The sequence below is a fragment of the Nothobranchius furzeri genome, chromosome 1 (assembly GCF_043380555.1).
Source record: "Nothobranchius furzeri strain GRZ-AD chromosome 1, NfurGRZ-RIMD1, whole genome shotgun sequence".
NCBI classification, from domain to species: Eukaryota; Metazoa; Chordata; class Actinopteri; order Cyprinodontiformes; family Nothobranchiidae; genus Nothobranchius; species Nothobranchius furzeri.
Window position 1 is genome coordinate 111032866 of NC_091741.1, and position 22001 is coordinate 111054866.

Consider the following 22001-nt stretch of genomic DNA (forward strand, 5'->3'; position numbering starts at 1 on the left):
TCTGCCTGCATTGCATGGACCTCTGCCAAGTGCAGCTGGTGGTTGTAGCAGTGGATGTAGGGAACATCCTTCCCTACCTTCTTCTGCAGTGAGGCCTGAACCCCACCCCAGAGCCACTCATGACAGAAGCTCCATCATAGCACTGACTGATCATTTCAGCTGCACTATAGCCTGAGTCAGAGAGATGCTCAAGAATTTGGGTGGTACTGAATTCAGCATTTAACTGACTGAGGTCAAGCAGACCGATCAGGTGTTCCTCTGGAATGCCATTACAGACTAATCTAACCATGACTGATTCTCCACATCTGTCCCTAGTTCCATCACTTTTAATGCAAACCCAGCATAATCTGCTTTGTCATAATTATCTTTGATCTTTTTTAATACGGGTTTTGCCAGCGTTGCTATAATGTGTTTTGTATGTTGTGAGAGGTGTATTTAGCATTTTCTAGGATGTGTTTGTTTATTTCATTAAAGTTGGAGTCTTTGGCCAGTGTGTAGTCGACCATTTTTAAGAACAGTCCTGCAGAGAAATCATCACCACTGGAGCTTTCCGCAGTTCATTTACTGCTAGGAACTGAACTACTTCTCCAATAGTTTTTACGTAGTATTTGTTTTTCTCGATTTGTGTGGGACTGCCTCGCAGAACACAGGTCGCAGTTTCGAAACTCGGCTGTGGCCTTTCTGCGTGGAGTTGCGTGTTCTCCCCATGCATGCGTGGGTTTCCTCCGGGTAATCCGGTTTCCCCCACAGATCACAACATGCCCTATAGGTTAACAGTTGTACGTTGCTTTGGATAAAAGCGTCTGCCAAATAAATAAATAAACATATTAAATGACCTACTGTTTCCCCTGTGGCCACTCTTTGGGACATTTCAGACCAGCTTTTTCATTTTTATGTGGCATTGACTTGATGCATGCTTTGTGAATCCCTTGTCCTTTTCCAGTGGTTTTCCAATTATTAAATCCTTGTTTTGTGAAAGCCAAATCCCTATCATTGTTCCGTCCAAACTTACGACATGGGAAGCAAAAGCACGCATCCAGCTAAACTGAATATTCCAGCCATGGTCTCCCACCATACCAGGCAGGGCAAAACGAGTGCATGTTCATCCTAAAATGGCACTTGGGTAAAACAAGAGCGGTGGGTTGGGACGATGCGCTACTGTTCAGGCCCGTGTCACCCACAGCGATGGCTGGGTTGGTAGCGACGGGGACAGCAGGACGGGCTGCAGTGCTTGTGCAACTGGTTGTTCCAGAACTGCCCTGGACATGGGGGGTTGTGTCAAGCTGAGAAGCAGCACCCAACCAGCCGGCTTCTGCCGCTAGTGCCTTAGCACTGTTACTAGGTTTAGAAACCAGAAATCTGCGCATGTCGACTTGGTTCACTTCAAAAACAAATGAAAGAAGAAAACGAGGCAAACTAAACCTTGAGAAAGAGTACCAGATAATCCCAGTGACCGACAGCAGAATAGGGAGAATTATAAAGTGACGACAACACTACACAACTATTTTAAAACGTTTCAGCGTCTCATAAGGTGCGGTACACTAAGTCTGCATTTTCTGGTCAGTGTGCGCTCCCGATGCAGAGGAAGCTGCACGTCGCCACAGCAACAGATTATGAATCCGTGCGCTAGGAGTCAGAAACTAATTTTTACGACATTAAAACAATCCCACCTGATCTGAGGGACTCTGTGTTTTCCGAACAAGGGGATCCTCACGTCTGTGTAAAGTCCGTGAGCTTTGACCGACATCGGTATAACCTCATCAACCTGAGAAATGAATTAAAATCAAATTCGGTCCAGCGGACGTTTTTCCATTTCTAAATACTAAAATGGAAAATACAAAAAAAAACACAACTTTTATTTATTTATTTTTTTACCAGTTTATAAAACTAAAAAAGCCCAATAAATTTTTCCTGTTCTCAATTTACCGGTTGATCTACGTTCCTACCCTCACCCAGTGGCGGTTTTACCATTAGGCATAGGTCGGCGGCTGCCTGGGGCCCCCTTGTGTTGGGGGGCCCTAGCCCTGACTGCCGCACCCCTCTGTAAATGCCAAAATATTCTTATTACCAACCTGTCGCTGCAGACGGGATTGGACATGCGCACTTCTCATTACCGTAATTCTTGAACCGTTCAAGATATCATTAAAATTCCAAAAGTGCTGAAAAGATTAAAAATAGGGCTTTCGTGCATATACAATACATTACGGTAGCCACCGGGATTTCATGTCTTGAGCGCAACGAATCACAACACAGATTTAGAGACGTGCTGTTTGTCATCCAAAATGCTCCGTTTTATAACTTTTGAATGGCTGATCAGATTCAAAAACTTCCAACGGTTCCTAAAAGTACATAAAAGCACCTTTCCAACGATCCATAGCATGAAGCAATCAGAGTTATGGAAAATATCGCTACGAGGGGAAATCCTGCTGTGCAGCCTGATTGAAACGGAGCGCAGCGCCACGGTGAAAGCGGATAACGGAACGGGGAAGCTAATTAGCATAAAAAGCCAGCATGAAATTATGGAAATGCCTCTAAGAAAATCAACACAATCTATTAGGTGTCCCAAAAGACTTATATCTGAAGTCAGTGACCACGAAGAAGGACAGATCTAGGGTATGAATGTTTGTTCAGTCTTTATTTTTTTTTTTATTTGAACAACCCTCAACTATTTGCTAATTGTAAGATTCAGCTTCATTCCAGCATTATTTATCTTTTTACCATAAATAATTATTTTTGCTGAAACAAAAGTTTTTGGTATAGCAGTGCACGGTGTGCAAGAGAAGCACTCCATGGCAGTGTGAGGTGCGCTCTGCCTGCAACTGGAGATAAACTGCTTCAAGGTCTACCACATCAAATAAAAACGTCTGAAGGTTTACAAAAATAAAAAGTCTTAAAAACTGCTAAAAGTGATACCAAGGTTCACACTTTTTTAAGAATAGATGCATTTCAGTTCAAAGTTTAAATTGTTTGCCCAGTAATTTTGAAGTTCCTGTTCAGTAATAACTGTAAAAAAATTCAAATCCGTTTTTTGCTTTTTTCACTTTTAAGCTGATTTTTTTAAAGGCTGTAATAGAAATAAATTCTAAATACAAACTATACACTAAAAGCTGAGGCTGTTCTGAAAGAGTTACACACACTTTGCACTTTTTATTACAATTTTACAGCCATAAGATTAAAAAAATACCAGGCGGCCCTGTTATAATTATGGTCATAAGAGTGTTATTAAGACGGCAATGCACAAACAGGAAGTGATTGGTAGTCATTCCACTCCAATCCAGTTGGTGGCGGTAATGCACCAAATTGTTGTTTGCCAAGTGCCAAAAGACCACAAATAATAAGAAGAAGAGAGACGGGAGCGTTCGTAACAAACTCAAAGCAATAGTAAAACATGAACCATGAAATGGAGATATCCTAGTGGCTCCAATAAGAGAAAGAAGCAGCTTGCTTCATAAAAGCTTTTACCTTCACTTCTGAAAGTGACGTCGTTTTTCGATGAAAACATCAAAAGGAAGCAGAAAGGAAAGACAATGGAAAATGTTTCAAGGGAGGAAAACATAGACCAAAATGGAAAATAGAAAAAAAGTAACTAAGGCTACAGCACAGGAACACTGACAGGAAAAAGAAAGCAGAACAAATATTGAAAGTGCTCAAAGGGAAATACAGGAAAAAAGAGGAGGACTAATAAAAAGGGAAAATAACTCATGTCAGAAGAGGGGAGAGTTTTGCAAATCCAGTTAAAGGTAAGATTGTCGAAAATTTAGTGTAAGGGGCCCCATGTCTGTGTTCGCCTTGGGCCCCCAAATTGCTAAATCCACCTCTGCCCTCACCTACGGTCATGAGCTTTGGGTAGTGACCGAAAGAACGAGATTGCGGATACAATCGACCGAAATGAGTTTTCTCCGAAGAGTGGCTGGGCCCTCCTTTAGAGATAGGGTGAGAAGCTCGGTCATCCGGGAGGGGCTCGGAGTAGACCCGCTGCTCCTCCACATCAAGAGGATCCAGTTGAGGCGGCTCGGGCATCTGGTCAGGATGTCTCCTGGACGCCTCCCTGGTGAGGTTTCCGGGCACGTCCAACTGGAACATGAAGTAAACATTCAACCGTAAAACCTTGTGAACAAAGTGGATATTGACACAGGACTGCATGTCATCCTTGTAGTTAACCAACATAATGGGACTGCACCAGGCCCTGTGTGACTCCTGGTGTCGATCCACAAACAAACACCTGAGCACATTTCTAGGATTGGTGTGAGGCAGGAACCGCATGCAGCTGTGCATTAACAGCAACTTGGCGTCAGTCAGTAGTTTTAATAAGAATTCCATACAAAGTTTTGTAATTGAGACCTTTGACATTTGCCAGGATCTGTGTGGCTTCCAGCAGAAGTTTTGCACACAATTTTACTATCAAGCTTTTGATTGCACTTTAACTTATCGTGGGTCTTGCAGAAAAAACACACATTCTGCAGCTGAGTGTGTTTGACTCACTTCCTCACTAACCACAGCTCTGCGGGCACTGCTAAAACAACCTGAAAAACGTCCTCATTCTGATGGTGACAGCTGCTCTGGAAACTGTTGCTGCTGTTCCATTAGGACTGATGACTCATTTGACGCATGGTAAGCCCGGATCTTCCTTTTATTTAAAATGCAACATCTTTAGAAGGGCGACAAATCTAACGTGTAAACTCGTGTTTCAGCTCAACACTTTTGTTTTGGACATTTGAGTCCAACCCCATGGCTATTGCTGTGCAATAACGGTACCACAGGGTTGTTTTTGGAGTCTAAGCCAGTTCTGAGCAACCCTGTTGACGCATGTGAACACACAGATACTCTAACGTGCCCCTGCTTGCCCAGCGGAGCAGGTTAACAGGCTGCTTTTAGTGGAAAACAAACTGTAAGGTGTTCAGTTCTTGCACGCCTGCTCTGGTTCAACTGTACCTGTCTTCAGGAGACATTGGCACACCCAAAGGTAGGGTCGTTGCAGTTTTGATGTTTAGTTTCTCTGCTTTTAGTATTTAAGTAAACATTCGATCTTCTTGAGTAAGTTGTGTTCATTTTCATTTTGGATTCTGGATTTCTGGCTCCTTTTAATACTGCTGCTACTACTAATAATAATACATTTTATTTAAAGGGTTAGGGTTAGACCTTGAGTTCTCCTTTGAAGGAACTCAAGGTCACTTTACAACAAAAATCAAGTTAAAAACAAGCTAAAATAAATCACTTATAAAAAACTTGGGAATACAGAACAAAAGTCAGGTAACAAAAACAATCAAACCATCTCATAAGCAGGCTTGAAAAGGTGATTTTTGTTTTGTTTTGATCTGAAAATGAAGATGCTGGGAGTAGCGCAACGGAAGGATCTGAAGCTCGTGGAGATACGACAGAAGGAAGTAACAGTAAGGTGGTCAGAGGATGGTGATCTTAGGGAGCGGACTGGAGAAACGATAAGATCAGATATAGATATGGGGGAATGATGGTGAACAGCTCTTAAGACTTTGAGATTGATCCGTAGTTTAACTGGGAAGCCAGTGGAGTTACTGAAGGATTGGGCTGATGCGGTGAGATAGAAGAGTGTTGGTGATGACCAACTTTTCTATTTACTTTTGTTCTTAATGAGGTTGTAGAGCACTTTTGGCTTCCTTTTAAAGCGTGATATCAACCAATAAATAAACAAAAGTCATTTTCCTTTTTTAGTTTGAACAAATATTTGTATCTGGGACATCAGTTAGTTTTGCGTTAGTTAAGTGGAGGCCATTCACACCCTCCAGACGGCTTGTGAAAACGCTTTTTAAGTGGCAGACAACAAAACCTCACTCCGTCTCTCTTCTGAAAGCACATATCGGTTCTCTCGTCTGTCTGCGCTACTCTCGCCACAAACACGGCAGACTATCAGTCATGCTATTGCAACAGATGAGAGCGTACACCTCAAAATAGAAGAAGTGACTTTTCACAGAAATGATGGTGTTGTTTCATAAATACTTGCTTCTTTCACCTAACTTCTGTATCATGTGAAGGCTGGTTCAGGTGTAATTTAATGTTTGCAAAAGCTGTATCAACGTGGGACTTCTGATTCACGCAGTCTGTAAAGTGTGTTTTTTTATAATTCAAATAATTCAACATGTCTTCACATTTTATGTAAGTAAGTACATTTTATTTCTACAGCACTTATCACACATAGAATCACAAAAAGCTTCACATAGATCAAAACAAATTAAAACAAAGACATAAAATCATAATGATCTCAAAACAGAAATTGATTAACATCAGAAAAAATGGTCATACAATTATAAAATTTCATAAACAACTGAAAGATTAAAATTTTGAATTAAAAATAATAAAACAAAAGATTTATGTGAAAGTAGTTTAAATAAAAGGGTCTTTAGCTGTTTTTTAAAAGTGTCCAGACTGCCAATGCTGCGTAAGGATAAAGGAAAACCATCCAAGAGTCGGGGTGCAACAGTCTGGAAGGAGCCATCACCTCTACTTTTATAACTGGGTTTTGGAACTTCTAGAAGGTTCTGGTGTGTGGACCTGAGGGCTCGGGTTGGAGTATAAGGCATATGGGGAGGAGCTTGACCATGTAGAGCCCTGAAAGTTATAGTCAGGGTTCTAAAATGAACTCTAAATTTAACAGGTAACCAGTGCAGAGACATTAGAATAGGAGTGATGTGTGCTCTTCTGTTTGCTCCAGTTAGGAGCCTCGCTGCAAAGTTCTAGACCAACTGAAGGAGGTCAAGGGCTTTTTTGTTAAAACATGTGAAAAGTGTGTTACAGTAATCTAGATGGGAGGAGATAAAGGCATGGAGAACCATTTCAAGTTCATGTTTTGACACCAACCTTCGCAGTTTGGAGATATTTCTTAAGTAATAAAAACAGTTACAGAACAATGTTTTTGAGTGACCTTCAAGAGACATCAATTGATCAAAAATGACACCCAAATTCCTTAAGTTTGTCTTGACAGCAGAGGATAAAGGACCACGTTTTAGACTAATCAGGGGAACCATGCTCTCAGGGGCAATGATCAGATATTCAGGCCCTGTCCACACGTAGCCGGGGATCTGCCAAAACGTAGATATTTTTCTACGTTTTGGCCTGTCATCCACACGAAAACGGAGTTTTTTCACACGAAAACGGATCTTTTTAAAAACTCCGGCCAAAGTGAAGATCTGCGTTTTCTCCGTTTTGAGTGTCTGCGTGTGGACAGACAAAACCGGAGTTTAATGGGCTCGACACACGGGAGGCGACATCGCCTCTCCTCCATTCATTTTCAATGAGACATGCGCGACAAAGCGATAATCGCGGGTCTCCCTCCTACCAAGCGAAACGCAAAAAACGTGCGTGTGAAATTTTGCGCTCGTGCACGTGTCGTGCATGGACGACCCAGCGAAGCGATCCCAGAAAGTTGAAACATTTTCAACTCTTCATCGCTGTCGCTCGGACGAGGACCAATCAACGGAGGTTTCATTCACTGACCAATGAGCGGACATGATGCTCCGTACATCTCCGAGCAAACATGGAGGAGAAGTTGATTATTATTATGTTTTATAGTAAAATCAGAAGTAAGATTTCACATAACTCTAGCAGCACCTTGTGAAACATCATATCTACCACTTTATTAACTCTGAACCGCTTAAATAACCTTAATTCCCTCCAACCTGACACAGCCAATCAAAACAACGGAAGTTTCAATTTCGCCATGGAACAGAACGCGTAGACGGTTTTGCCGCTGCCGCGGATCGCGGCCATTTGTCGCCTCCCTTGTGTCGAGCCCATTAAGGTCCGCAACGTCACTTTCCACTACAAAAAAATGCTGACATCACGTGTGCGACCTGTGTTTACACTAGCCGACAGCATGGATGCCCTCAGAGCTGCGCCCGCTTTATCAATTGTCCAAGCGCTTTTTGCTTGTTTGTTTTTGCAAGCGGAATTACTGCTCCTTGCGGAAGACCACAGGAAGACGAAAAGTTACGCTGACTGGATACAATTCGGGGGAAGTACTGCCGCCTACAGGTCTGGCATGTCCTTAACAAAGTATTTATCCGGGTACGTGTGGACAGAGTTTTTTTTTTTTAAACGAGGTGGTGTGGATGCAAGTTTTTGGAGGGGCGGATATTCGTTTTTTAAAAAAAAAACAGCTACGTGTGGACTAGGCCTCAGTCTTTCAGAGTTTAACTGGAGGAAGTTATGTTCTAGCCATCTGGTGATAGCTGAAAGACACTCTAGTCATTCAGACAGTTTATAAACTCAGAATCCTTAAAGGAGCAGTACAGCTGAATATCATCTGCATATAGGTGATAAGAGACATTATGTGTCACGTTTAGAGTAGGAGGTTGGAACCAAAATGCAGAAATCCCAGAACGACTCAAGGCAGGAGAGGTTTTAAAGAAAATAATTCCTCTATCAAGGAGGAAGTGTAAAAATCCACGGTACAAAAATAAGATTAACTTTCAAAAAACAAACTGAAAACTCGAAAACACAAACAAAACTCACACATGAGCAAACACTCGGAAAATACTCGAGAGGGGAATGAACAACGTAGACAATATGACAACGAACCAGCAAACACTGAGGGACAAGACAGGGCTTTTGACAAAGAGGGAGCCAATCAGGGGAACTGGTGACGTGTGAGGAGTGAGGTCTGGAGGGAAGACAGGTGCCATTAATATAACTAAATGGGGGCGGGGGGACTAAAGCAGGGGGAAGATAAACCATAATCTCGAAATCGCTGAATAACTAAACTTAAGGACTAAGGGCAAAAAGATAAACAACTAATGACTAGCGGGGTGAGGAGGACTATTACAAACCCCTGAACTATAAGGGAGTGACTAGGAGGAGACATGAGAGAAGCCTAAAGAGAGCTGGGGAACACAAGAAGACACATGAGGAGAACCTGAGGAAGAACAGGAGGGGCCTGGGGACCAAGGGGACACAGAACATGACATTATGAAAACAATCAATTATCTGTCCAAGAGGGTGTATGTGGACCCAAAACAGAGCCTTGGGGTACCCCACAGAACAGATCAGTAGAATAAGTAGTATGAGATTGAGTCACTTTATTAACAGGAATCACTTGTTGCTTTTCACTTTGACGTTGTAGTAAACCAGCGAATCTGAGAACAAAGTATGTCTCGATAAACCAGCGCTGAAGATGCTGCGCTTGTCTCCTGGATCTGAGAAGCGTCTGTGGAAAAGAGTCAGACTCAGCTTGTGCTTTCTGGGACTCTCTCTGCTTATGGGGACTTTGACCTTCGCAGTCTACAGTTGCAGCAGCCTGACATCGTGGCCTTTACCCGGATGGACCGTGATGCCCTTGTCTATACCTCCTTACAAAAAACCCACACCAGCGCCCATCACACAGGAGCCGTCAGGGGTAAGTCGCTCTGGTTTTTTTACGTGTTTTTTAGAAACTTGCACAAACGTATGTTTCAGTAGCAGAATAACAGGATTTAGAGGTGGATGATTGAATTGATTTTGTTTTCCTGGATTCTGCAAACAGTTTCAATCGTTGTTTAAAACTGAACATAATGCTGAATTCATTCTGCAGTTGGCAAAAATTGAAGCTGAGAAAATGACATATGAATTTCTTAGTAAATTGCTTTAATGGCGACAGATGGAACTCGATACTGCATTTCTGTTCCAGACAGGCGCAGCTTAAATGTGAAAAAGTGTCTGTGCGATGAAACCAGGACGTTGTTCCACTGATATTCAGATCTGAGACATTTTTATTACCTGATCTAAGTTCTGTTTTTATCACAGCTACTGTCTCTGCTTCACTTCTGACTTGTGTACATTTATTTTTCTGTTTGAGGAGAAATTGAATAAAAGCTTTGTGCTTTTGGATTTTTTCACTTTGATAACATTTGGTGATATTTTCATTTCAAATAGCTACAAAAAATTGTTTAAAGTGCAAGGAAGATGTATCACGCTGCCATCCTTACATATATGAAATTTAGATTTCAAATGATTATCTATGGCCTAAAGTTAATATTAACAGCTATATATAATAATGTTTTGTATTTTATCTTTTTTTTTCTGGATCCAGTGCCAAGAAATCAAACCCATTAATTGTTTATGTTTATGTATTTAGCAGACGCTTTTGTCCAAAGCGCCTTACAAGTGATAATCGGCATGTTACCATTAATTGGATAGTGACTCAGTCTGGAAGGAGTCTGTCATATTTTTGCACCAACCAACGATGCGAATGCTTCTTTTTTTTGTTTTTGTTTATTCAAACGGGGCATATCAGGCAAAAATCACCTTTTGCATCCTTTGTTGCTGCTATGTGGGTCTCTACTGCCTCTGTTATCATTATGAGAAGATAAATCCACCCATGCTGTCTTGTCCTGTGCGTCTGTCCATGTCCCCCGTCCTGTATCCCGTCTCCCATGTCTCTGGTCCTCCTCTGACATATCATTCAGGTTTCTGTCCATCTCTCTCTCCCATCTGTTTCATATTTGTCCGTTGACATACTTTACATTATCATCGTCCCTATCTGGTGTGTTCAGTGTAGTTCTGCTCCTCATGTGTCTTTAACCTTTGACCCCTGTGTTCCTTAGCTGTTTCTCTTGTCTACAGTCATCTATTCTCCCACTCTTAGTTTATTCCTCGGCTTTTGTTGGGGTCATTTCATTTACTCCTTAGTTTTCATTTAAGATCCTGTTAAGTTGAATCAGTTTCAGTGTTTATCCTACTTTCTCCCGGTCTTTCAGTCATCTGCAGGTTTTGTTTCTCTGTGGCTGGTTTATCTCAGTTGCTTTTATCCTCCCTGGTTTGTTTATATTCTGGCTTTAAGTTTCCAGTTTTTGGTTTTTTTTTTTCTATTATTAAGTCTTTAGCTTTAGTGTTATCATTCTCCTCCTGTCCTTTGCTTTGCCCCCATGTGATTTGCTCCTCGCGTTTTTTTCATCCTGTTCCTGTTCCAGACCACGGCTTCAAATAAAACATTTTGACTTTTTGAACCATTCCTGGCTGCCTCTGGATTTGCCTGCATTTTGGGTTCTGCTACAACCTCCAGTTCATGACACACCCGTTGTCTGTCAGTGTTGTTTTAGGAATCATGTGCCTAAAACAATTAGTTTCAAAAAGTCCCCATTTGTGACATCACAAGGAGGAGATAGAATAGCTTATGGAGGAGCAGCAGCTCTACTCGGAGTCCCTCCCGGATATCAGAGCTTCTCAACTTATAGCGTCAGGGGTGTTTCTCAATGTCAAGGTGCCTAAGCAACTAATCAACCATAGCTAACTGCTTTGGATAAAAAAATATATATTTTAGATATCAGCCCGATAGCTACAATTAGTTCACTTATATTTAAACTTTAAATTTGCCTCTGAAGTAGCTGCTGACACCTTATCCGCCATCCTTTTGAAAATACTGCGGTGTATTCCTAGAAAATTTTGACCAAGGCTAGGCTACTAGGCACCTCCCGTGTATCCTTGCTCAGCTAGCTAAACGACTAACAAACAGAGAACAGACGCCTCGGTAGAGCATGAACATTGGAACATGCCTTGGCGGTTCCTGATGACGTATCTCCTAGTCAACCAAGACGGGACCAAGACATCAAAGCAAGGTTCTTTGGCAATGAGAAACACCCCCTGACGGAAGGATAGATGGGCGTGGCAAGCAGCAGCTTGTTTTCCTAAAGTGACAGAGCCCTGAAACGGCTCATTCTGGAAGGTCCTGAAACTGCCAAGGATAAAACTCCTGAAACTGCTTAATGTGTGAGGGATCACGAGCATGTTTAGTATCAACCATAAGACTATTGTAGCTGTGGAAAAGTCACACGTCTCCTTTTTATTAAAATAACTCAGGACTAAAATTAACACATTCTGACAAACCGTAATAATGTTTTGACTTAAGAAGTGAGACAGTATAATGAACTGTTTTGTGTGAATTTTATTTTCTCCTTTGTGATCAGAAAAAGTTTAAAAGTGTGATTTATAAAAGACATGCCCAGTATTTGCTCTCTTCTTACTATGCGACCATTATTTACTGTCTGTTTAAATGTGATAACTTCAGCTCTGGGTAACATTACTGAACAAACTAAGCCTTTGAGTGGGTAAAGGGACTTTTCAGCCAGGTTGTTTCTGTGTAAAATGAAACCTATCAGATGCCTCCCTCCAATTAAATCTAGATGTTTGGAGACATTTAAAATCAAATCTGCTAGTAGATGTAACCGTTTTATACAATCTGTTCCTCTAAATGCACACAGCAGTTCATTTGCGTGGCATTTTATAAACTTTTACACAGCTGTCAGTCTTAAGGGTATTTCATAAGAAATTGAATAGTCCCGGTGGAACACTCTAGTAATGTGACTAGCACATGATATTTACATTTGCAAACAATACTCATCAACATCACCATGTGGTGCAAACATGATGCAGATATAGATGTGTATAAAATTAAAAAAGCTGTTTTAAAGTCATTTTAACATCACATATTGGCCTTGGCTCCACAGAAACTTAGCCTGGCAAGCCAGACTAAATAAATGCATTATTTAGTCTGGCCATGCTCCATTGACGGCTCTCGGCTGTGGGGCGGGTTCTACCGTTGTCTTTCAAATGATCTCCGCATGCTACTGGACAATGAATGTGACATACTCTTGTTTCACTCTGTTGCATCATCCCACCCACCAGGCATATAGAGTGCCCTGATTGGCCCACAAAGCAGATAAAGCTCTGTGATTTGTTCACTAAGCAGATAAAGCACTATGATTGGCCCACCATTATGGACCAATCACAGCTCATTATGTGTTTGAAACCCCTCTAGAGAGCTGTGATTGGCTAGCCACAGTCCTGGTAGGAGCTGCTGAGGTTCCAATGGAGCATGCCTAGACCAAACTTTGCAAAGCAAGAATTTGGTCTAGTTTACTAGGCTACAGAAACTAGCTGTTAGCGCATTAGTTCTTATCAGACCATTAACTCAATATTGCCTCTGTGTTGAAATCTAGAGTGTGTATTAGGAGGTAGCCATGTTACCAGAAAGAGTGAATGAAAAACGTGAACACCAGCCTGCTTTGTCTCAACAGATTTCATCACCTCAGCTACCCCTCCCACAGTCATCCTTCTTCGTGGCATACCCACACCGATACCATTTCATAGTAGACGAGCCAAACAGATGCGACCAGGAAAGCCCTTTCTTGGTTGTTATAGTCCCAGTACCACCACACAACAGAGATGTTCGCAACATCATCCGCAGCACATGGGGCAAACACACCACAGTGCTGGGTCAGGTAGTCAGCTATTACTTCCTGTTGGGACTGTCCAGCGTAGGCGATGGGAGGCAGCACCCTGAGGAGCAGGTAATGTGATTCTGTTTTACTTCTCAGCTCTCAAACCATCACCACAATGTTAACGTTATAGGCAGACTGAGCTGCAGATAGATCCATAGCGTACGGTCCGTCATGTGTTGGTAGGAGGTTTCAGGCAGATATTCTGTGATTTGATGCTTTGATGACAGTTAATCATCCACTCTGGTGAAAACAGATTTGTTCCAAGGACACATTTTAGTTTTGTGGTCTATACAAAACATGCTCGTGGAGTTCTTTAAAGTGACAATAAGTAGTTTTTACCGTCATCCTCTGGAAATATCCATCGAAATGTTGTAGTAAATTACTTAAAAGATGCCTAGTTGTTGAAAAATATTGGCAGTTTCATAACGTATAACCATAAAATCTGTTCTAAAATACGTGGACCAGGTCTAAGGCTCTGGGTGACACCATATTGGATGCCATGTTTCCTTCTACGGAAGCCCATGAGGACAAAATGCATTTACTGATTTGTAACAAACGGTTACAAAATTTTCACCATTGTTGTTTTACACATTTACCGCTTCACTCACTGCCAGTGATGAAAGGGAGTCTGATGTGCTTGTCATTTTGCTGGAGGTTGCACTCCCAGGGACTTTTTACCCAAATGGCCATCCGTTGGTAAGGTCTTATTTGAACCCAAAAATAATGCTTGCTCGCGGTGATTTAGGTACGTGCTGCCCTCTATCGCCAGGGAAAGTACACACTGTCACTTTAAAGCAACACTAAAGAGTTTCCCACTCCTCCCTCCTACTGAATGAAAGCGGAATTACAGCTGTCGTAAACAGTCCTGCAGCACCCTGCAGCTAACACTAGCAAAAAGCTAACACTAACATGAGCTACCTGAAACTTAAAAAGCCATTAAGTAAAAAGATTCACACAGTTGGACTAAAAATATTATTACTTAAAAGTCCAGTAGCAACAAAGCCAGGTCACCATCAGTGACTTCATAGCCTCCAGTAGCTCCCTCTATCAATTATAGGCTGCATATGTTCACTCTGGTCTTAGCTTACTGCTTTGCCTCCAAATACATTACTCATTTACTTTTACTTCTAGGCTCTGCCATGGTGCTAATAAAAAGGTAACTAACTGCTTGCCTATATATCAGCTATCAGCAGAGTGAACAGCTAACTGACGTAAAAAAAATCACGACCACAAAACCGTTAAGTGTGGTTTCTGATTAGTAAAGGGCTGCAGAGTGCTGTGCAATCTGAAGTTGGTCCATTTTCTACCATAAGAACCAATGAAATCCACTTTGAAAGCAATAGCTTAAAGTGTTAAAACCTTTTAGGGTTGCTTTAAAGATGGCACATGCATTATATGCACGCATTGAGTGTGGGATGCGCTTACAATATCTCATGCTGAAGACCCCACCCCCGCTCTCCTGGTAAGCTCATGAAGACGAAACGTCCGCGCACACGGTCTGCGTGCATGTGAAACTCAAAGTGACCAATCGCATTTAAGAAAAACTTGGGATTCACCGATGCTCGAGTACCAGTGCTTCATTCTGAGTTCTTGCTGATACCGAGTACCGATATGAGGCAATTCAATGTGCTCTCCGTTAGCAAGAACATTAAAATCAACGTGACAGAAAATACAATTTAAAAATTAAAGAGAAAAGTTAAAGCTAAAGGGTGAGCAGTTACAGTGCAGAAGGTGCAGCATAAGAACAGTCATTCAAAGGCTGGTGAAAACATGAAGGTTTTCAGTTTTGATTTTAAAGTTTCTAGAGTTGGCGCACATTTGAGATCACGAGGAAGCTGATTCCATCTGTGAGCAGCATAGCATTGCAAATAATTTCCATATTTTTTTCTAGCCGTTACATTTTTAAAATTGTTCAAACTGAAGCAGGAAGCCTCTATGTGCTGCATATGACCGAATCACTCCAAGGCAGTGCCACAAATGCCAACAGAGAGCTTTAAATACGATTTTAGAAAAATGTTACTTAGCAGTGTTGAAGGCAGCAGTCAGATCTAAAAGTGATGATCACATGATCCCCAGAGCTTTGAAGCTTTGTGGTTGTAACATCTTGATGTTTTTTTTTTTGGTCTATCCACCACAATATGGATTTAGTATCAGAGTTCAGCCTTGTGTTGATTAGATATTTGCAGCTTTTTTACGTTGAGGAAACCACAGTGTTGGCACTGCAGGAAAGAGACATTAATGGGCCATTCCCATCTGTACCGGGTCGGCCCGGGCCGGGTAGCGTAGGTTGTTTACATATCTGGGTGGCCTGGTATTTTTCCGGGCCAACCAAGGCTCCTTCTCAGCCCTCTTCTCGAGGGGGTCTGCTTCAGGCCGACCAGGGCCAACACACCCACTGCTGACAGCAAATTCACACCTTCCATTAGAGCAAGCCTCTGATTGGTGGGTAGAATCAGCCCACATGGGCTTAAGACAAGGATGTGTGGAATCAACCTGGCCAAGCTGGGGCCGACTGGGGCTACCCGGCCCGGACCGACCCGGTACAGATGGGAATGGCCCATTAGAGACATTCTGCTCTTTGTCGCGGATTTACAAGAAAACCTGTTAGACTCACTCTTCTCTCTGCTTTTGTCTCTAGATCTTACTGGAAAGCCAAAAACATCATGACATCCTGCAGAGTGACTTTCAGGACAGCTATAAAAACCTGACCATTAAAACAATGCTCATGTTCGAGTGGATCAGTACTCACTGCCCCAACACCTCTTATGCCATGAAGATCGACTCGGACATCTTCTTTAATGTACATAACCTCGTCAGAATGCTTCTAAAAGCCCCAAGACATCTCTACATGACAGGGTTGGTGGTGAGAAATGCTCAGGTTCTTCGAGATCCAAACTCCAAGTGGTTTGTTCCTTCTGCTGTTTTCCCTGAGTCAACCTACCCGCCTTACCCCATGGGACTGGGCTATGTGTTTTCCTTGGATTTACCCAGGAGGATACTAGAGGTGTCCACGCACATTAGGGCAATCTATATTGAGGATGTACATGTGGGTCTGTGCATGAGACATTTGGGAATTGCACTAACAGATCCTCCACGTGGTGGTTTGTTTGTTGCTGCCATGCCCCAAACAACAAGCCAATGTTACTGGGTCTCCGTCATCACAACAATGCTGTGGCGTTCAGAGCAGCTTTTGGACGTTTGGAAAACTTATGAGAATCAGACACAAAGTGACTGTTAGACTTCTTTTTGTGTGTGTGTGTCCTGTCTGGCTGTGAAGCGCACAGAATTGATGTCTGAATGTTGGTGACAAGCCTTACAAATTTACTCTCAGGTGGAGCATCAAAGCTTCTGCTTTTAATGTCACGCCTGATACTGAAAACTTTATTGTTATTGTTTTTTTGAATACTTGTAATTCCAACCGGACACAGAGACAGAGGTGAAAGAGACATCAAGAGACGGGGACGGGGGGGGGGGGGGGGGTCCACAAAAATAAACAATCAATGATGAACAAGAGTCTGCTTCTAGACCTGCAGAAGGAGAAAAAAAAAGAAAAACAGACAACAATACACCAGGAGCAAACAATCACTACGTCAACCTGATGAGCAAATATTACATCAACCTTGTTTTACTGAACGGTGTGTTTGTGTGGAATGTTGGAAGTGTTTAATGTGCAAATAAAATTCGGGGGCAGGTTTCCACAGGCATGTGGAAATGGGGTTCATACCCGCACCCCCTGACTTGTCCACCCCCCAAGGTCCTATGTGCATGTTTGCATGATGATGTGAGGGAGCAGGAGGAGAAAAATGTGTGGGGATGGGGAGGAATGGCTGGTCAGCCTAAAGTCAGGCGTACACTGTGCGACTTTTTCACTTGTAGCACTCAGCTTCAGCTCAAAATGTACGACTTCCTCGCAGGGCAGACCTCATGAGTCATGTGCTCACACTGTACGACCCAGTTCTCGGTTGCGATCGGACTGCTCACACTGTTCGTCTGGTAGCAACACGTTGGCCCTAAAAATATGCTAAAAATAGCAGTTTTTACTCAACACGTCAGACTTTTTTGTCTTGTTTTGCCTGTTGTTCTTCAGGTGTGCTGCAGGAGGACACACGGGGATTTATGGGGGTTGGATGAGGAAAACGAAATAAAGAAAGTAAATCTGTGTTTTGTGATCAGTTTAATCTGACATGAACACGACAAACACGCTTTCTTGACAATCTTTGTGAGTAAAAAAAGTGTAGAAATAAAAACAAACAACGTGTGTTATTAGGGAAATAGCGGGCGAGCGGTGTTGATGCAGGATTGCGCATGCGCCGTGAGCGGTTCTGATACTTTTTGGGTCGCAGCTGCTCGCAGCACCGCTTCAACAGTGCAATACCCTCACGAGGGACGAGCGAAATATTAAACACGCCAGAAGTTTGTGCGAGCTCACGATCAGTGGCGGAGCTTGATATGTGCAACATGTGCGGCCGAACAGGGCGGCAGTCTGCAGGGGGCGCATTTAATTTCCTTTTTTTTTTTTTTCAAAATTTTTTTTTATTTTTAGCATCAACCAATACATAAACAAAACATAGAAATCGCATGTTCTTAATAATAATAGTGATAATAATAATATTTCTGTAATAAAAGCACAACAAAGTGTAACCCATATCAACTACTCCCTGTCACATGACCCACGTCAGCTGATGTGAGGTCCCTCTCCTGATTGGCTTCTTCCAGTCGCGGCAAACATGAAAGCTGCTCCTGCCGTGGCTGTAAGCTTGTTGCTTGTAGAACGGCGTTGGAAAACAAAGCGTTTTTCTCCCCTCAATTCATTTATACTCTCATTTTACCTCAGCGGTAAGTGTGCTTAACATCTACCAATAACACCCTTTTACTTGTCAGTGACCAGCCGATCGTTTTCGCTATAAAAATGACCTTGTTCGGCGGAGTTCCCACCGCGAGCAGAACTCCGGTTCAAAAACGCTGTTTTTGAAACACTTTTATTTACTTAAGCACTTTATTGGGCTTAACTTGAAACCAAGAGCAATCGAATGATTATTGTTATGTGTTGCCTTGAATTCGGCTATGCTGTCTGTCAGACAGTTGTTTTCCTTTATTGTTGTTTTTGTATTTGTTTGTAGCAAACGCTACTGGAATGCATAGATTGAGCTACGTAGCCAAGATGATTAATAATTGACCTGTTGTACATTCGTGATATGTTTACCGGTAAACTGAATAGAACTTGATGTGCTAATGAACGTTTCTCTGGCCTACAGGTCAGGTCACAGGGGGATCTCGCACAGGGCGCCATTTAGGCCAGCTCCGCCTCTGCTCACGATTACTGATCGGTAGCTGGTCACGAGGTGTTAATCGCCTCTCGTAACCCCCTGTACACTACACGACGCTCTGCGCAAAACTCGCCCCGATCTCGTGGATTCTCGCACGAGTGGAAAATCGGCTCAAAAAAGTGAAAAAGTCGCACAGTGTATGCCCGGCTTAAGCCATCCAGGGAGCCAGCTCCCCCACTGGCCCCAATAAGCACCTCCATTGCCAAAGTGCCACCCAGGGCATGGAGACCCCAGCCCATCTTGCCAGGGCCCAAACCAGCAGCATCGCAGAGCTCCACGGAGTCCGAGGGAACCAACGCAGCCCCACCCCAGCAGAATATCTACTCCCATCCCTGCATTTGCACAGCTTACAGAATATATAAGACTTAGAACATCCAGGTAAGGTTGGATCCTCCCCCTGCTGGACACCCCCCTCCCCCATGATGGGACAGCCGAGGAGCCAAGGTCTACCTGAGGCCCCTTAGCCCGGGCCAGGCACTGCCGCATGTTCCCGCCTTCTTCCTGGCAGCATACATGTCAGGACCTGACCCCCAAGGCCCGTCCAGATCCCCACAAGGGGCCGGCCACCCCCAGGCCCCGAGCCCCCAGGCCCCCACCCAGACCTACTCAGTCAAATCAAATCAATCAAAGATACTTTATTAATCCCAGAGGGAAATTAGAGTTTCAGTACACACAATTCAGAGATCACACATACATGGGCAAGACACATGACAATAATTGGTGACTGTGGTCATTCGCAACCCTGAGTCGTGCTACCTTAATAGAGATAAGAGGGGTTTACATGAGGATTGGTTCAGGTGGAGGGGAAAAAAAGCACTTCGGAGCTACCCTCCACCGAGAGGGCAGCTTTGCTATGCAAAAAAAAAAAACACCTCAGACAGAGATATGCAACAGACGTAAGACACTACACAACATAAGTGTCCACTAGGTGGGGTGGTGGGTTGGGACTATCCCTACTTCAGTTCCTGCAGCCACGATAGAAGCAGCGCATGTCACCTCAGTGTGGATAGGGGGAGGAGCATTGAGGGTTGGAGGGTTGCAATGACCCTGGAACGCTTCAGCGGCCTTCCCGCAGTCCCACCCAGGCTGGGATAGGAGACAGACAGTGTTGGGAGTAACGCGGTACAAAAGTAATTAATTACTGTAATGCATTGCTTTTTGCTGTAATGTGGTAATGTAAGGCATTACATGGAAAGAAAATGGTAATATTTACTCGGTACAATTGTCAGTAACGCGGTAATTACAATGCATTTTTAAACCCAGAATTAAGCTGCGTTTCTTAAAAATTCAAATTGCGGGAAACCCGAAAAAAGTTCCAGTATCTGTATATATGACGTCATTTATGGACTCAGCTTTGCAAGCAGAGAGGACGCAGCGGTGACGGCTCAACTACTCCAGCTGCGTCCTGCACGCGGCCGCTGTAACATTCACAAAATCGCTCCACTAAAACAAAATAATTCACCTGCGATCATTCATATCAGCGCATGTTCTCTGGTATTCTGTACTTTTCTGACGTCCTTTGCCTCAGCTGAGTTAATCTGGGCACCGGTGATTTCAACTCATTGCTGCTGGAGCGCCGCACATGTGAAGATCCCTTTGGCTGATTAGTTAGAAAGTAGGAAATCTAGGAAACGGGTCTTCTGGAAGACGGAGAGAACATGCAGCATGCAGGAAGGTTAGAGAGAGAAAGGGCAGGAAATTATTCAAATAAAATCAAGAAAACAAAACAAAGTGCTTGAAAAGAAAAAATGTAGGTAGATTTATCCCCAATAGACATTTTTACCAGAGAAAAGCAATAATATATAAGCATTTAATATTTATACATGTGATAGAATCAGATCACCCCAGAAGTCAGTCCACATCCAGGGCCGTATCAAGGCATTTGGGGACCAAGGCAAATAGGCTTGGAGCCCCCACCACCTCACTCCCTGCTCAGTTAATCTAAGATGACAGCGTGCTGAGAGTACAGATTGTTGTTTCATTTATTTCATAAACAATCCTTCTAAAGAACTGTTTTTAACAGCAGTCCTAGCTCAGACACCACATACCTTCCACCGGATTTGTCATGAGTTCACCAGGCATCAGATTACCAAACTCATACTGAAGTTGTTTTGTTGAAAGTAACTTAGAGTAATGCAAAAGTAGTGTAATGCCTTACATTTTAAAATCAGTAATATTGTAATGTAATGAATTACTTTAAAATGAGGGTAACAAGTAATAAATAATGCATTACAGTTTTGAAGTAACTTGCCCAACACTGGAGACAGAGTTGACTTGCCATAGCGACGGCACATTCCACATCTTCTGATGGGGGAGTTTTCGTTGTAGCCTTGCAGGCTCAAGGGCGCCAGATCCTGATTAGAAATTGTTTTGGGGCCAGATAGAGATAATTTCCTTTCTGTCTTACAGTTTGTTGGTCCTCAACCTCTCAAAATCCCAATAATGGACATTAAACTATCCCAATCTGTGCTGATTCATCCACTCTATCCTTGATGGCATCCATCTTCTGTGCCAATAATGAATCTCGGCCAAAGTCTCAAGCTTACGATTCATCTCGACAATTATGTGAGTCTGTGAATTCACAGCGCGGTGCAATCCATCTCTGAGCTCGGGGATCAAGCCAATATTCCTCGACAGCTCGTTTATTTTCCAGTAAGCCAGGTAGCCTCCAATGCAGATCAGCAGAAAACCTGACACCAACACCACGAATATCCACACAGGGGCCACTCGGGGCAATGCAGCCACCAGGCAGCAACCCATGGCCGCCGCCAAGACCCCCACAGGGCCCTACTCACAACCACCAGTAGTCCACCCCCCGGGTAACCCAAGCACCTCCAGAGGGGGTCAGCAGCCCCCCAGTCCCAGACACCCCCAGTAAACCCACATCCAGGGAACGTCTGGATACTACAAACTCAGACCCTCCACCCCATCATCCACATCATCCCGCAGGACAATATCAATGACCCCCTCAACATCGCTATGTGATGGAACCGATCAAAGGAGCCCAAAGAGATTGACTTGAAGTGGAAGCAGAGGCTGTATCAAGTGAAATATGATCTAATAAAATATTTCTATACTGTTTAATGCAAAGAGTATCTCTGTTTTTCCAATTCATGAGAATAGTTTTCTTAGCGATGCATATGGCAGTCAGAACCATGTGAACCAAAGATGTTTCAGTCAGGACATCGACCAGGTTTCCCAGCAAACAAAGAGAGGGGGAAGTTGGGATATGACATTTCAGACACTAACAGGTCTTCACATACTCTACCCCAAAATTCCTGGGCAGGTGGACAGGACCACAGACTGTTAAGCCCCCTTCAGACAGGTCATGAAAAACGGAAATGTTCCGGACTCTGTCCGTAAGACCTTTGTGTCTGAATACAAACATCCGGATAACGTGTTCTGGAATTTAAGCAGACGAAGCCCCTAGTAACAGGTCCGGACTTGTTAT

At 43.1% G+C, this 22001-nt stretch overlaps 1 protein-coding gene across 1 annotated transcript; it reads left to right on the top strand.

The window, feature by feature from the left end:
* Positions 1 to 4634: 4634 nt before the first annotated feature.
* LOC107385800 (beta-1,3-galactosyltransferase 1) lies at positions 4635 to 16976 on the top strand. The gene is made up of 4 exons (XM_015959953.3): positions 4635 to 4963; positions 9092 to 9364; positions 13020 to 13292; positions 15862 to 16976. The coding sequence occupies exons 2-4, from the start codon at positions 9143 to 9145 to the stop codon at positions 16459 to 16461; spliced, it is 1095 nt and encodes a 364-aa protein (XP_015815439.3). The 5' UTR covers positions 4635 to 4963; positions 9092 to 9142; the 3' UTR covers positions 16462 to 16976.
* The last annotated feature ends 5025 nt before the right edge of the window (positions 16977 to 22001 follow it).